The sequence below is a fragment of the Gekko japonicus genome, unplaced genomic scaffold (genome assembly GCF_001447785.1).
Source record: "Gekko japonicus isolate JY-2015 unplaced genomic scaffold, Gekko_japonicus_V1.1 scaffold427, whole genome shotgun sequence".
Classification (NCBI taxonomy): Eukaryota; Metazoa; Chordata; class Lepidosauria; order Squamata; family Gekkonidae; genus Gekko; species Gekko japonicus.
This window is the reverse complement of record NW_015163101.1, coordinates 562,300-578,578: the sequence shown is the minus strand read 5'-3', so window position 1 is coordinate 578,578 and position 16,279 is coordinate 562,300. Positions and strand designations below refer to the sequence as shown.

At 52.5% G+C, this 16,279-nt stretch overlaps 1 protein-coding gene across 1 annotated transcript in view; it reads right to left on the bottom strand.

The window, feature by feature from the left end:
* The window catches only part of VAV2 (vav guanine nucleotide exchange factor 2), a 289,301-nt gene that overhangs the window by 33,216 nt on the left and 239,806 nt on the right, over nucleotides 1-16,279 (bottom strand). The window contains exons 8-11 of the mRNA XM_015406735.1: nucleotides 14,379-14,479; nucleotides 9,920-10,019; nucleotides 5,342-5,437; nucleotides 2,436-2,504 (exon numbers count right to left, since the gene is read on the bottom strand). Of these exons, the coding sequence (XP_015262221.1) occupies nucleotides 2,436-2,504; nucleotides 5,342-5,437; nucleotides 9,920-10,019; nucleotides 14,379-14,479 (366 nt within the window). The remainder of the gene's footprint in view (nucleotides 1-2,435; nucleotides 2,505-5,341; nucleotides 5,438-9,919; nucleotides 10,020-14,378; nucleotides 14,480-16,279) is intronic.

Below are 16,279 nucleotides of genomic sequence, written 5' to 3'. Positions count from 1 at the left end.
GTAGTTTTTCTTAATATGACCAAACCACAATGCAGTTCTTACACTCAACAACTCTTTGTTTCAGCTCTTAGCTACCAAGTCTTTCAATCGGAAAGAATTAAACATCACAAAGCTCATTATTTATAGCCTATTATTGTCCATCTTTTTCACTGTAAGAACCTTGCGGCAATTTGTGCTTTGATGTCTATTGTATTGCTGTTCCCTTTATTATGTCGCATGCCAGACATATTAAAGAAAGAAGATGTTTATTTATGCACGCATCTGGTAACAGCAGCAAGAATGACAATTGCTAGATACTGGAAGGAAGAAGATTGCCCGACTCAGGAGGACTTTATAACAAAAATTTTAGATGTAGCAGATATGGACAATCTGACTTTGAAAATTCATGGAAGAGGAGACGGGATCTTCCAAAAAAGATGGGGGAAAGTTTACGAATGGTTGGATTCACGAACTTAGAGAGCTTAAAGACTTTGTTTCTCGTACTCTGGATAAAAACTGTGTATAATTGGAGGGGGGGCAAGAGGGTTTTTTTTAAAAAAATGTTTATGTATGTTGGTGGTGGGTTGCTGAGTTTAAAACAAATTAAAAAATAGCAAAAAAAAAAAAAACCCGCAACCAGACCCAAACTGAGTGCTGCGAGGGGGAAATGCCCCCAGGACTCCCTGTTCAGGCCTGCTTTCGTTCTCCTGAGAGCAGAACACCCCGGCCATGATTCTGATGTTGGGAGCAGTGTTTCCTCTAAGCTGAGTTAGTGTGAGCTAGCTCACAGAATGTTAGCCTCCAGCTCACAGGTTTTTGTCTTAGCTCAGGGAGGATGACTCTAGAGCAAGCAAATTTATGCAGCAGCCAAATCACTCGCTCACAACTTTAACGCCAGCAGCTCACAAAGTAGAAAGTTTGCTCACAAGACTCCACAGCTTAGAGGGAACATTGGTTGGGAGTGACCCCATCATCCCCAGATCGGAATAGCCAACACTCAGAGCTAGCCTCAGAGGGCAGCCGTGCTGAGCCGCAGTAGGACAGTTCGGTTTGAGTCCAGCAGTGTCTTACCGGCCAGCCAGAGCGCCAGGGCGGGTGTCGGCCTCCGAGAGTCAGAGCTCCCTTTGTCAGGCGCAGGAGAACAGAAGCCGAGATCGGAGTCCTCCTACCCCAGTCAGAAGGCAGGAGGGGGTGGCAAAGGATGCTCGCAAAGGATGGCCGACAGGGACAACGCACACTGCCACCAGCTTGACTAGAGCGGAGGGGAAAGGCTAGCGGGCAGAAAACCAGCATCTATAGTGAGATAAGAATCCTATGATGATAAATAATATATGGTGAATAAATTGTAAAAACATAAAACAAAAAATATGTAAAGATCATTTGACAGCTTACAATCAGTCACACAGTGAAGGATCTTGTGCTGCAGGGGCAGCGGCTGCCAAAGCAACGCTTTCTTTTTAAAAAGCCTGCACAGCCAATCAGAAGCCTTGCTGGGCAAAAGCCCCAATTGGCCCCACCCACTTTCTAAAACCACTTGGAAGGTGCCATAAGAGGTACTGACGGGAGGCACGGTGCCCACCAGCACCTCGTTGGGTATCCCTGGCGTAGCTGGTTCCCTAAGAACATTTGGAAGACAGCTGGTAGGGAACAGGCAGGTAGGGTGGATGGGCCTCCAGGCCTGATCCAGCAGAGCTGTTCTTACTCTCTCGTAGACATCGGCCTCAGTCCTTAGTACTCGGGCCAGTCACTTGCTCAGCCTAATCCAATTCACAAATCTGTTCCTTCTCCCCGGCTTACCGGAATAGTATCTCATGGCATCCTCAGCTACTAGTTGGATGCAGCTGCCCGGCAACACATCGTGGAATTGATTCAAAAGCAGCAGCCTGAGTCAAAGGAAGCGCAGATGAGACCCCAGAAAGAGCAGAACTATTTCACCTTCTACAAGCAAAAAATAGGCCTTGATGCACAAAGATCACTGGAGACCTCTCCAAACGTTATGTTGGAAATTATGCCTATCAGAGAATCATAGAGGTGGAAGGTAGCTCTGGGGTCATCCAGTCCAAACCCCCTGCACAATGTGGGAAATTCACACTCCCCCTTCACACACACACACATAGTGACCCCTGCTCCATGCCCAGAAGATGGCAAAAAACCCTCCAGGATCCCAGACCAAATTGGCCTGGAGAAAAATTCCTTCCTGACCCCGAAGTGGCGATCGGCCTTTTCCTGGGCGTGTGAGACATGAGCCGATGACGGGTATCTCTGCCAGAGCCTCTGCTGCCATTCCAGGACTGAAAGAGCCCTTTGCTTGGCTCACAGAGCTATGTGTCCGCATGCAGAACCACTGCAGGTGAATGTTCAACCCTTGCTCATCAAGGACCCTGGTTAAGAAGCAGTCGCCCACCAGCCCTCTTGGGATCGGGCCAGTCTGGTGCTGTGCCAAGTCGCTCCCTTACCTGCATGGCTTCCAAGGCCTCCTTGAGCTGCTGCTTCTCCGGTCGATCGGCTGAGTGGCTGAGCAGCTCCTGCAAGACAAGTGCCTGTCTGTTAGCAGCAGGCCGCCCAGCTGCTCCGCTGTGTCTGCACACAGCAAACCGCAAAGCCACAGCCCCCAGTCCATGGCAAACCACCTTCAGCTACGGAAGTGCTGGGGAGGGAGGGGGTGGCTGCGGATTGCAACCACGTGCGGTTGGGAAATGGTGTGTCTGCTCCTTTCTGCCGCCTCACTGCTGGGGACAGTTTTGGTGCTCTAGTTAACACAACAGAGCCGGCAGGAGGAATTTCATACACAGTCAGATTATTTGCAAACTCTTGTGGCTAACGATATTGAATTCGCTGAGGTCACGCTGTGCTTCAAAAGACTCGAGCACCAAGGAAGAACAGCAATTAACGCCGTTGTCATTTAAAAAGGGGGGGGGATGAGAAACAGACTGGGCAGCTGGAAGTGTGCACAGTTGTGGGGAGGGGCCGTGGCTCAGTGGAGGAGCGTCTGCTCAGCAGGTTCGGTCCCTGGCATCTCCAAATCACCATGGAAGTTTAAACAAACTGAAGCTGACAGTTCAGACAACTGAAGTGACAAAGGTCACTTCTAGCTGGGATGTCCATAAATCCTGCTTATGGCTAGGCTTACACACCCATCTGGCTCCTTCCTCCTTGTGCCTTGTTAGGTATGGATGAAGGAACACAGCGGAGTTGGTTTCTCATCAGGATTCCCCATGGGCGAAGAAGGGGGTGGGGGTGGGAGACCAAGTCATACACACGAGCACACCAACAAGCCTACCCAGCTTAGTGCTCGTTAGAAGTCCAATTTGAACCCAGCCAAAGTGTCTTGCGGCAGCAGAAAGACTAAGAATGCATTGCGGGAAAAGCTTTCATAAGAAAATGTAAGGAGGGCCCGGCTGGATCAGACCAGGGAGGGTCCATCTAGTCCAGCCTCCTGCCTCACCCAGGGGCCACCCAGTTCCTCCAGAGGTCCCACAAACAGAAGACAGAGGCCGAGGCTCTTCCTGGCTCTGGGATTCAGAAGTTTCCTGCCTCTAGACATGATGACCTTTCAGCCACTGAAAGACCCTCTTCCATTAGCCTGAATCTTCCCCTGCCCTCCCCCCCCAATCAGGTGAATCTCAGCAGCTCCATTCTGGGCCATCTGACAGAGTGTGTGTGTGTGTGTCTGTGTGTGTGTGTGTGTTTCTGGCTCACAAAAACTTTTGCTGCCCTCTTCCAAGTGCCACAAGTCCCTCCAGTGTTGGGCTGCAACAGACGGGTGAGGCTCCCCGCGCTGGAATCTGTCCTGAGGCAAGTTAAAGGAAGTCCCCCTCTGGAGCAGGCCCAGAGTGTGTGTGTGTGTGTGGGGCTCTCTACTGCCTCCCCTCCCTCTGAGGGCTCTGCCACTAGCGGAAGGAAGGCAACCTAGTCCCCAGCCCCAGAGCTGGTTCTCAAGGACAGGGCCCGGGCCTGGAAAGTGAACCCAAAGAGGGCCTGCCTTCCGCTGATGAGAAGCGAACAGAAGCCGCCTGACTGCCACGGGAGCTAAAGGGGCTACTCACAAGCAGCCTTCAGGACTGAGGGCCCAGGGAGGCCAGGGGCTCGCGTCCCCGTCTCCCTTGGGCGAGGCCCTGCAGGACGAGGCCTCTGGCTCAGGCCTCCGTGTGAGACGCCGGCCCTCTCCCCCCCAGCAGCCCTCCCTGGACCCAGGCCTGCTCTCTTCTTCCCACGTCCCAGTCCCCTCTGCCTCCCCAGCCTCTTTCCTGCTCCTCCCAGATGCTTTTCTTGGCTGCAGATGAGGCCTCCCACTCGCTCCTCCTCGGCAGGGCCAGCCTCCTTCTGCAGCCGGGCCCAGCCGTTGTCCTGGCGGTCAGGGCAGGCGCAGCAGCCTCGCAGGTGCCCCTCTGGGCAAGACTGGCCTTGCCTGGCCTCTCTCTGGCCTCCAGCAAAGCAGCCGCTTGGGCTGCTGGTCTTTGGTCAGGACTTGCGGACCCCGTGACATCCGCCCCACAGGCAGGGGCTCCTGCTCTGGCTGGCTTTGGACGCCTAGAATCGCTTCTTTTGAAGGAGTCCTAGAATCCACATTTCCCATCTCCTTGGTAAAAGTGGGCCTCTTTCTCAGTGCACCTTCACGATGCTTGGAGAGGAGAGGGCCTCTGAGACTGCACAGAGTGCCTTTCTTCCAGCAGGGTATAGGCACCATTCTACTTCACGGGTGCGGTATCAGGTTATGAGCTGTTCTACTGGGGGGGACGGGACCCTGCTGGATCAGCTCAAAGGCGACCAAACGAGCAGCCAGCCAGGACCACCCCAGGAAAGCGAAGGGGAGAGGCAAGAAGGAAACAGCTCAGGCAGATTCAGGCACGACTGTCACGTTTCATCCACTGTGACAAGGTTTTTATGGTGCAATCCCTTGGCTTTGCAAAAGACCGCCACACAAATAGTCTGTTAAGCCGGAGTGTAATGATTCTGAAATGGAGCGAGACCTGAAACAACGGAGTTGTGTAGAGACAGACGGACCCAGGCCGCCCCGGCTGCAGGCAGGCGCCCCCTGCTCAGAGCCACCGCGGGCCCTCAGCTGCCCCCGCAGGTTTGTCCAGCGCTTAAACAGACCCTGACCACGGCCATTTCGGAGGACTGACTTCATCAGGGAACAGGCAGCCCTTCCCTTGAATCCAGGCCTTACGGAACACGTGAGGAAGACGTTTCTGCAACATTTTGTACCCTCTCCCAACCCAGCTGGCTTCCCCTGCCCCTAGAGAGCGACAGAGAAGGTGCTCCACCCCCCCCCCCCCTTTTTTTCCCCCCCCCTCCCCCCCCCCCCCCGTTTTCTCTCCCGTCCTCCGCATCAGAGCCTTTTTCGGGGAAGCTGACTTACTTTTAAGAGGAGGTGATACTTCAAGACCCGTTGCATCGGCACCACCAGCAGGTCCTGCAGCTTGAACTTGCCATCCTGAACTTTTAGTGTGCATTCCTTAAAGGGGACAACGAAGGAAAAAGGAAAAGAATTCATCCCTCTGCACGTCTGCCATAAGGTTTCCCCCCCAAAAGACCCTCCCTCCCGCATACACAAACTGGGTGTGTTGAGTGAAAGAGGAAGGGGTGGAGGGTGGGAAATTGCAGCACCATCAGCAGTCGGCTGGAAGCGATGCTACATCCACACAGCAGAACCCCACTGGGATGTGTGGACACTGGAAGCGAGCGGGATTAGAACTGGGGGCCTCTCGATTTGCATCGCACGGCTGCAGACAGCTCTGCTGTTCTCCCATGTGGCCCAGAAGCCCATCCAGGAATAAGCGGGCTCCTGCCACACCATCCTTTTTAGGCTGTCATCCGACTTGATCCTGGGAACTGGAGTGCAAATCCCTGGGAATTCGCACCCGTAGAATCAGAGAATCACAGAGTCAGAAGGGGCCATACAGGCCATCTAGTCCACCCCCCACACCACCCCCGCTCAATGCAGGATCACCCTAGAGCATCCCTGACAAGGGTTTGTCCAGCTGCTCCTTGAAGACTGGCAATGAGGGGGAGCTCACCCCCTCCCTGGGCAGCTGATTCCACTGTTGAACAACTCTTACTGCCCAAAAGTTTTTCGTAATATCCAGCCGGTACCTCCCCGCCCTTAATTTAAACCCACTATTGTGAGACTTCTCCTCTGCTGCCAACAGGAACAGCTCCCTGCCCTCCTCTAAGTGACAGCCTTTCAAATACTTGAAGGGAGCAATCGTGTCCCCCCTCAACCTCCTCTTCTCCAGACTGAACATGCCCAAGAAGTCCCTCGGCCTTTCCTCACAGGGCTTCTTGGTCTCCAGGCCCCCCATCACCCTCATCGCTCTCCTCTGCACCCGCTCCATTCCCTCCACATCCTTTTTGAAGTGTGGCCTCCAGGACTGCACACCATACTCTGGGGGTGGCCTGACCAATGCAGCGTACAGCAGGACTCTCACATCTTGCGATGTGGATGCGATGCCTCTGCTGATACAACCCAAGATTGCATTAGCTTTTTTTGTCGCTGCGTCACACTGGCTGCTCATATTAAACTTATGGCCTGCTTGCTAGCTGAATCACCTCATGGGAAAATACATCTACTAGGCTTGCTTGCTAAGCTGAATCATCAGAGTGAGAAATACAAGCTGCCTGCTAGCTTTACCTGATGGATCATCACTTGGGAAATGTACAATAGGTTGCTGCATTGTTCGGTACAAATAACTGTACATTGGTATTTATCCTCCATCAGGAAGAAGACAGTTGGACTCTTCATGTTATATAACTTAGTTTGAAAGTGTTTGAAATGTGATGTTGTAGTTTGAAAGTGTTTACAATACACTAGATGTTGTGTATAAAAAGCAAATATATTTAGCTATATGTGAATATTGTGTTTATTATTTCAACACGGTGTTTTCTGTGTTTATCTAACTTCCCCCTGTGTGCTTGTTGTTATACCTTTCTGCAGTATGCATATTCCTCATTTCTGCAGTATGCGTATTCCTCTTTTTTATTACCCAGATGTAGAACTCAGCACTTGTTAAATTGCACTTGTTCACATCTGCCCATTTTTCCAGTGTGTTCAGATCTCGTTGCATTCTATCTCTATCTTCTAGTGTGTTCACTGCTCATCCCAATTTGGTGTCATCTGCAAATTTAATGAGTTGCCCCTCCACACCCTCATCCAGATCACTGATAAAAATATTGAAAAGTACCCAGCCCAGAACCGAGCCCTGTGGCACCCCAATGGACACCTCCCTCCATTCAGATGAAATGCCACTGACAACCACTCTCTGAGTGTGGTTCTCCAACCAGTTCCCCACCCACCCAGCTCTCCTACAGTCCAGTCCACAGCCCTCTAGTCTACCCACCAGAACATCATGGGGAACCCTGTCAAAAGCTTGACTGAGATCCAGGTAAACAACATCAACAGCATTCCCTCGATCCAGTAAGCTTGTCACTTGATCAAAATAAGGAAATGAGGTTGGTCTGGTGGGAACTGTTGGGGACAAATCTGTGCAGATCACTAAGTTGTCCTTTAGATGCTTGCAGATAGATCTCTTTAAAATCTGCTGCAGTATCTTCCCTGGGACAGAGGTCAGACTGTAATATCTTTAATTTTCACCCCTGGCAAGCAACGCACCTCTCAGGCCAGGGGGTCAAGTCTGGACACATGACATTCCGTACCCCTCAGCAGGTTGTTGCCTATGACCAACACCTTCCTCTTCCTTCCTGCACCATTTCCTCTTATCTCCGCGTCAACCTCCCTCTGTCTCCCTTGTGTTTGTGATACTTCCACTCTGCCGCCAGCACATGGGCCTGGAATCGATTCCTTAGTTCTAATGGCACAGAGTGCCACCTCGTTCAACATCCTTGGGGTGATAGAATCATAGAGTTGGCAGGGGGCCATACAGACCATCTAGTCCAACCCCCTGCCCAATGCAGGACCAGCCTAAAGCATCTCTGACAAATATCCGTCCAGCCTCTTCTTGAAAGCTGCCAGTGAAGGGGAGCTCACCGCCTCTCTAGGCAGCTGATTCCACCTTTGAACTACTCTGGCAGTGAAAAAGCTTTTCAATAATATTAATAATAATAATAATAATAATAATAATATCCAGCTGATACCTTTCTGCATGTAATTTAAAACGGTTGCTTGTTCTCCCCCACTGCTTCTCTGCACTCTTCTTAATGAGAAGTCCCATTAAGGCAGTCAACCACACCATTGTCCCTCTGACTGGCCTCTCCTTCCCTATGTAGGACACCAAGGCTTCTGTTAATGAACTCCCCTCCCCTTCCTTGACCTCATGGAGAGTGGTAATCCTTTCCTCCAGGCTCCGAACCTTCTCCTCTAAGAGTCCTATCAATTTACAGTTTTGACAAGGCTAGTCCATCTTGTCCTCAGGGAGGAAGACTAACATGGCACACTCCCCACAGGTGACTGGAAATGGGAAGGGTCCGTGAGCACTCATCATCACTTCCCCAAGTGGACTCTTTCACTGAGAAATGCCTTGGTGTCCTAATATGCCCTGAAACTTAGAGAACTCACCAAATGACCAAACTCCACTGGCGAGGAAGAGCCTGGCACTTCAAGGGCTCACAGCCCCCCCCACCTCCCAAGATCCACAGCCACAGCAGAGGGCGGGGCCAGCCCCCAGCCCCAGGCAGCCCCAGGCCCTCCTCTCAGCAACAAGCCAGACAGAAAACACACAGGGGCAATGAGAAGCCCCTCTCCGGTAGGCTCCAAGCACTCACTCCCCCCCCCACTGTTCTCTCGCACAACAACCCCCGCTAATGCTCCCCAGCAGCGCAGGAAAAGCACAACTAACGTTCACCTCGCCAGCAGTTCAGTCCCAGCTCCTTCAATGGCGTGGAGCCCCAGGAGCAGAAAGGGAACGGCCCACTTTTCCCCGCCCTGATTTCCCTCAGAGATCATGAGCATTGGGAGGGGAAAAAATTCTGTGTTCCACAGAAGAGCCTTTGTGGATCTCACAGGCCCATGGCCCATCATGGCCCGGGCACCCCATTGGCCAACATCACTCACATGTCCCCACCCCACTGCCAGTCTGACAGCAGAGCATATAGTGCTTTCAGAGCACTTCCCATACTTTGTCTAATCACGGATCAGAGGAGGAATCCTCCTCCTCCTCCTCCTCCTCCTCCTCTGAGAATTTCACCACCCATGCCAGTGCTAGGAGTGGGGAAATCTGCAGCAGGGGAACAAAGAACATTCTGAAGCAGTGGCCGGGACAGGGAGAAGGAAACCTCAGTCTTACAAAGGACAGGAGGGGTCAAATCACTCAGCTGACAGGGTTCCTCTCCAAGTCAGTCCGGACGACTGAGCAGATGAGGCCTAGGCTGATAGGGAGGGCCCTTTGTGGCATGCAGAAGATCCCAGATTCAATCCCTGGCATCTGTAGCTAAAAGAATCATATGGTAAGAGCTTGGAGAGCCACTGCCAGTCAAAGTTGGCAAACCTGAGTTTCACGGACCAAGGATCTAATTCAGTATAAGGCAACTTCGTCTGTGTGTGTGTGTGTGTGTGTGTGTGTGTGTGTGTGTGTGTGAGCCTGCATTTGCAAGGAGGCTGTTCTGTCCTGTATTTGGCCAGGGTTTCCGGTTCACCAAGGTGCTGTGGTCGGAGTAGTGAGTGATAGGAATGATTTATAACTGCCATACAAATGCAGAACATTGCTGGGGGTAGCTGGCGGAGAGTGGGTTCCTTTCCAGTGGCGGTGCTCTTGCACGCTCACTGGCCTGCTGCCCAAGAAGGGTGTCCAAAAACCCTGACCTCCAGACCTGGGTCTTTGGGAGTTCCGCACCATCACCGCTGAAAGGAGGTGGGGGAACAGCAAGCAGTCTGGAGTTCAGAGAGGCCCGTCTGGGAAGACGCAAGAGCTCCAGGCAAAGCGGCAAGTGCAGCGTGTGTGAGAGAGGACGGCAGCCATGCCAACGGTCTCCTTAAGCTAATCACCTCGACTTTCTGCCGGAAATCCTCACGGCTGGCCATGAGTTGATTCAGCGTGGTCTGTGCATATTCCATGTGGCTGCAGTACTCGCCGTAGATCAAAAGCCTGTAGGCAAGGGAGGAGGGGAGAAGCATGAAACACAACACTGGCCAACGATGGTTAGGTTTGCTGGCTTGGTACTGCCCACATTTGGGTGCCTTTGGCTGCGCCGACAGTAGATTTCATAAGCCAGAGCCCTTCTTGTGGGGCCAACATCACATGGAAGCACCCTCTCTTTCCCAAAGTCTAAGGAAGAATGGGCTGACACGGAGGCATCAAGTGGGGGCAGCCGTCTTGGTCTGAAGCAGCAGAACAAAGCTTGAGTCCAGACTGGGCACCTTGAAGACCAACACAGTTTAATGCTGGGTAGATGCTTCTGTGTGTGCGCGCACAAAAGCTTATACTCAGAATTAAACTTTGTTGCATGCACCTGAAAACGTATACGCGGAAGGAAACTTTGTTTGTCTTAAAGGTGCCACTGGGCTCAAACTTTGTTCTTATGCTGAGGAAGCATCCTCTCAGAACTACAGGGGGGCCTCTGTGACATTTCGCCGGCCTGCCAGTAAAGTGGCCATTCACAACATGTGGGGCCCACCTTCTGTGCTGGAGTCTGGCCCTCCGTGACACCGTTTCACGGCTGCCTCAGCACCTCCTTGGCTGGGCTAGGCTGCCCCCCCCAAGGCACGGAGAGGTTCCGGCAGGGTCGGCGCCAGCATGCCCTGAGGTGGGGCAGCTGCCAGGGCCCAGGGCTTCCGGTGGGACCCCCCCATCTCTTGCCCCCAGGCCTGCCCTGCCACCTGCCCAAGTGGCCTTCCTCCCCCTGCCACATGCACCACTCAGCATCACTGGGGAAGGAAGGAGAAGGAGAAGGAGAAGGAGGAGAGATTGGATGTATACCCCCCCCTTCACTACCCAAAGGTGTCTCAGAGCGGCTTACAAACTCCTTTCCCTCCCCCTCCCCACAACAGACACCCTGCGAGGTAGGTGGGGCTGAGAGAGCTCTGACAGAAACGGCTCTTTTTCAAGGACAGCTCTTATCAGAACTATGGCTTGCCCAAGGTCATCCAGGTAGGTGCAAGTGGAGGAGTGGGGAATCAAACCCGGTTCTCCCAGATTAGAGTCCGCGCACTTCACCACGACACCAAACTGGCTCCGTGTCGGTGGTGCGGAGCAATGGCATCCCTGGCAGCGACAGTAGTGGCACTCTCCAGACATCAGAGAAAAGGCAGGTGGGAGAGTTCCACAGGCAAAAGAAGAGCAGGTAGGCAGGTGGTTGGCAGGAAGGGAGATGCCAGGGGGGGGCCTGGTAGGCAGAGTGGAGGGGCCCAGGCCGTTCTCTCTGCCCTGCCCCCCAAAAAACCTGGAACTGTTTCAGGCAAAAACCATGTAGTTCTTTTTTTCTCGCCGTCGGTGTTTTTTTTTTTTTGGGGGGGGGGGGGGGGAACGACAGACACAGTCATTTGCCTTACAAAACCCATCCATAATTGACCTGATAATTCAATACAGCAATATGTTAAGACTGCATGTTATGAAAACTGAAGGAGGAGGGGGGGAAAGCCCTGCTGGGTTTTTATGTGCAAAATACAGCCCTCCTGCAGTAAACAGAACTCTCCTATTCTCACTGAACTTTGGACGGCAACTTAGTGGGAGTCTGGAAAGAAACACAGGCAATGCCACACGTCAGCCCAACTGCATCCCTTGCTACTAGAGGGCATGGGGGCCGTGGGTATGCGTGTGTACTTGGGAGGGGTCCGTTGTGCCACACACCCCCACACACACCCCAGGCTATCTGCCCAGCTGTTTGTCATCCTGGGGATGTGAGGGAGAGGAGAAGCAAAGGACTGAATGGGTTAAGTGGTGAGTACATTTGCTGGCCGAAGAGCCAGTCCTGCCACTCAAGTCAGCAGAGCAGTGAACTGAGCAGTGGAAGGCCTACGGGAGTTACTACGTTATTGTTGGGCAGCCCTGCGGCCTAGGAAGAAAAGGGATCAGATCATTCCAAGCAGAGAAACCTAAGGCCTGTCCCCATCGATCTGCACCCCTGGATGCCTGAGGCAAGAAAGACCCGCCCCCGTCACCCCTCTTCCACAAAGGGCTGCATGCCCCTCAGAGGGATTCCGCTAGCCTTACTGGAATTCTTGATTCCCTGTAGCTATCATGATCTCAACATCAATGAGGAACTTTTGCTGCAGGCAGACAGGTGAGGAATGAAGCCCCTGACCTGACCATTCTGCACAGAGACTTTCTTCACCAGTCCTGGGGATGGAGAGAGGCAGACACAACCATTTTCGTGCATTCTGTGGTTCCCAGGCAGGAGCCTTGCAGAATCCTTCGCTACTCCTAATAAAACTGGTTTTGCTTCCCTGAAAGTCCCCCCAGTCTTTCACTTTTAAGCATGAATGTTGCTTCCCAAGAAATTTGGTGGCAACTCTAGCTGCAGAAATGGCTGCCACTGGATATGTGGTGAAGAAGATACTTAAACGCACCACACTGAGTCATCCTTGAGAGGAACAGTGCAAGAATAAACTTGGGTGCCCAATAGAACAAGTGGGCCTCTCTCTCTTTCTAATCCTTTTGCAAACAGTTAGTGCCTGGTTTCTGTGCCCATCATGCTAGTGTGGGCGCATAGCAAGCCCGTAGCTACAGTGGGGCTTTTGGGGGCTTCACCGCCTTTCTCAAAGGCACAGACCCACAAGAATTTCTCCTATAAATGCTTTTTTCAGTCATTTAAATACATTTTTAAAAGGCGTATGCTCCTTTAAGCAGAGTGGGGTGCTGTAGCTGACTAATTCCTGCACTGAGCAAGGGTTTTGGACAGTGTTCCCTCTAAGCTGAGTTAGTGTGAGCTAGCTTGCAGTATTTTAGCCTCCGGCTCACCCATTTTTGTCTTAGCTCAGGAAGGATGGCTCCAGTGCAAACTAATTTATGCAGTTGCCAAATCATCTGCTCACAACTTTAATGCCAGTAGCTCACAAAGTAGAATTTTTGCTCACAGGACTCCACAGCGTAGAGGGAACATTGGTGTTGGAGTAGGTGACCTCTAAGATTCCTTCTAACTCTGTGTCAAGAGACTGGTCTCCTTTTTTCTGCCTAAGTGTTAGCTTTCTTGACTACAGAAGTAATCTCCCCCACCTGCTGGCTTGTTATCAGAATTGTTGCTTAGGTTGGCAGAAGTGATTAACTTGCAGCAGCTGAGAAGTGTCATCTAAAGAGGTTCTTGCAATGTAGAGATGTATCCTGATAACAGCTTTCTTTTGGCTAATTGGCTAAGACTGACTGCTAATATAAGAACACCTATGCAGAACAGACAGCTTGAGAACACTTGGAGAGAGAAGAGTAGCTGAGTCATAATTCTGGCTTTTCTTTCTGCACTGAGAACTTCAGGACCACCAAAAGAATTTTGCCCCACAAGCTACAGAACCTGGCACATGGCACAGAATTTAGTAACCTGAGCTTCTTAGCTGTTCTTAGATTTAAGTTTCTATATCTCATGCAGATGTTAAACATTAGGCACCATAGGCGGGAACCAGGGGTAGTTTTGTAGAAAAAGAGCTAGGGGGACTCATTAGCATATGCCACACCCCCTGACATCAGGGGCCTGGCGGTGGACCTGCAAGGCCGGCGGGAGTGCAAGGAAGCCCCGCGAAGGCCCTCCCTGGCCCTAGGCAGGCAGGGGTGGGGAGAGGCGGGGAGGAAGCAACTTACCCTCCCTCTTCTCCTGCCTCCTCCTGGCTGAATGAGGGCCGGAAGCGGGGTGGCCGGAAGCGGGGGGCGGGGCTTCGTCATGTGCCTCACCCCCCCGTACCTCACCCGGGGGAACTGCGATCCCCCGCGACCCCCCCAAAAATGACCTCTGGCGGGAACTAAGCCAAAATGGAACAAGGGGTGCGTCTTACAAACGTTTCCATGCCCCACAAGACTTGCCTCCCTTTTACAATTTCAGAAAGTATGCTGGAAGAGGATGAACGTGCTTCCCCAGCCATGTCCAGCTTCCGTGCAATTTGGGCCTTCCCTCCTCTCCTCCGCTCCCTCCTTGGCACTGCCTTCATGCACCAGAAGCCACCTCCTGGCAGTGCTGTTCAGCTGCCACTGCAGCCCCATCTCTTTGTTTCAAAATGGGCTTTGGGCTGGCTAGCAACAGCAAGGACTTCCTGGAGCCAAAACTGCTTGGCTCCATCACATCACCATTGCTACCAAGAAGAAAGCCGAAGCCTAAGCAGAAAGATGGAGCTGACGCAGCAGCTGATCCAGGCAACAAACAGCAAGGAAATCTTATGCTTCTGGAAAATGCCGAAAGTCCCCTTTCTTTGGGAGCAAATGCTCACCACCACCGCTTGCGGAAGCCTGGTCCCACCAGGAGCCCACGGAGGCACAGACTGCTCCGCACGCTGGCCCCCACTCACCCCTGTCTCGCCGCCTTCTTACCTTTCTTTGAATTCAAGGAACACTTTGGCCAAGGAACTCCCTCCAGACATCATGGAAACATCAAGGGCCCTCAGGAAGCTGAAGTGGACTTTAATGAGGTCCTGAAAAACAAGGGAAAACGCATACCGAAATTCACAAGGACCTGAGAAACTGATACCTGTACAAGGGACAGGAAATGGAATTTGTGATCCACCTGCTCTAGTCTCAAATAAAGTTATTAAGTCAGAACTTTCGGTGAAAAGTGTCTTCAACTTGCATCAAACCCTGAAATCTCTCCCCTCCAGGATTCTATAAACTCTCCTAGAGAAATTCCCACGATGGAGAAATTCATATCTTGTCAGGGGGGGACAGGACTGGTTTTGCTATGAAGGCCAGGTGTCATCCAGTGTACTTCTTTGTAAAAGTAAAGGTAAAGGTTCCCTTGCTCGAAAGCCAGTCGAGTCCGACTCTTGGGTTGGGGTGTTCATCTCCGTTTCCAAGCCGAAGAGCCAGCGCTGTCCGAAGACGTTTCCGCGGTCATGTGGCCGGCATGACTAAACACCAAGGCGCACGGAACGCTGTTCCCTTCCCACCAAAGTGGTACCTATTTATCTACTTGCAATTCCTTGCTTTCGAACTGCTAGGTTGGCAGGAGCTGGAACTAGAGACGGGAGCTCACCCCGTCATGCGGCACACTCGGGTCTTGAACTGCTGAACTACTGACCTTCCACAGCCTGCAGTTCAGCGTCTTAACCACTTGAGCCACCGCAGCATTCTTTGACAGACTGACAAACTAGGAATCATGGGAGGACGGAACAATCCGAACCCCTCCAGATTTCTCCAGCTTCTCAGGAACCTGAGCAGACACACACACCCCTTCAAACACCAACAAGTAGGCTGTGGGGAGGGGTCTTGTAGCAGTCGGAGTGACTGCGCTGCAGGCCATTCTGAGGGGGGCCTCTGTGAAATTGGTTTCCATTTTGGCAGGGTTAGATGGTTGGTGACCAGCTAGTGACATTTCCCTGTAATCCCTCCCTGGAGAAAGGAGCCCTTCAGCCGAAGCTGAAACACAAAACAGTCTGTCCCTATTCGACGGCTGAACTTGACATTAGTTTATTTTGTGTTTGCCTGTGTGCGTGTGGTGGTGGTGGGGTAGGAGAATCTGTCCGAACCACCAAGCCCAGTTAGGGATGAGTTCAACCCACAGAGCTCACCACAGGTGTTGGGAACCTTTGAGAACTCTCAGAGGACAGAGGGGCCAAGTCCAAGGACTGTGTCCCAGCAGCCTGTGGAACTCTGTCTGGGGTTCTGGTCACGCCTGGTCTCAGAGCTTCCCCTGCCTGTGCGGTGCCCCTAAGAGAAGAGCAGGAGCAGAAGGCCCAGCGGGCTCCCTCTGGGGGGAACCCAAGAGACCACTCAAAGGCCATGGGGGGCAGCTCACAGGCTTCCCTCCGGGCAGAACCCCACACCAGCTGGCCCTGTGGTTCGGGGGCAGGACTGCTGTTGATACACTGCTGAGGCTGCAGCTTGGAGCAGAAGACGGTTGTGTAGCTTTCCTGGTGCATTCTTCCTCCTCGTAATGCAAATAAAAGAGAGTGGCTGGGTTACAAGGGCTTTCCTTCCCCGTTCCAGTGTTCCTCTGCAGCTGCATTTTGTAACAATAAAATACGTCCTTTCAGACAAGAACCAAAGAAGTACACGCGACAAGGCCCAACTGGCGCCTCTTCTGAGTTCTGCCCTGAGGGAGCTGGGGAGGAGGTGTCTGCAGCGGAGTGGGCGCAGGCCTCCAGCCCGAGTGGTCGTCCAGCTCTCCAAGGAGACGGTCTCCCATGGGAGCCACCAAGGCTGCCTTCACTCTGGGGTGGACCCCTCTTTCTCAGCCCCATAGCTGGGAAGAGCTCCCCAGGGAGAAAGACCTGCCT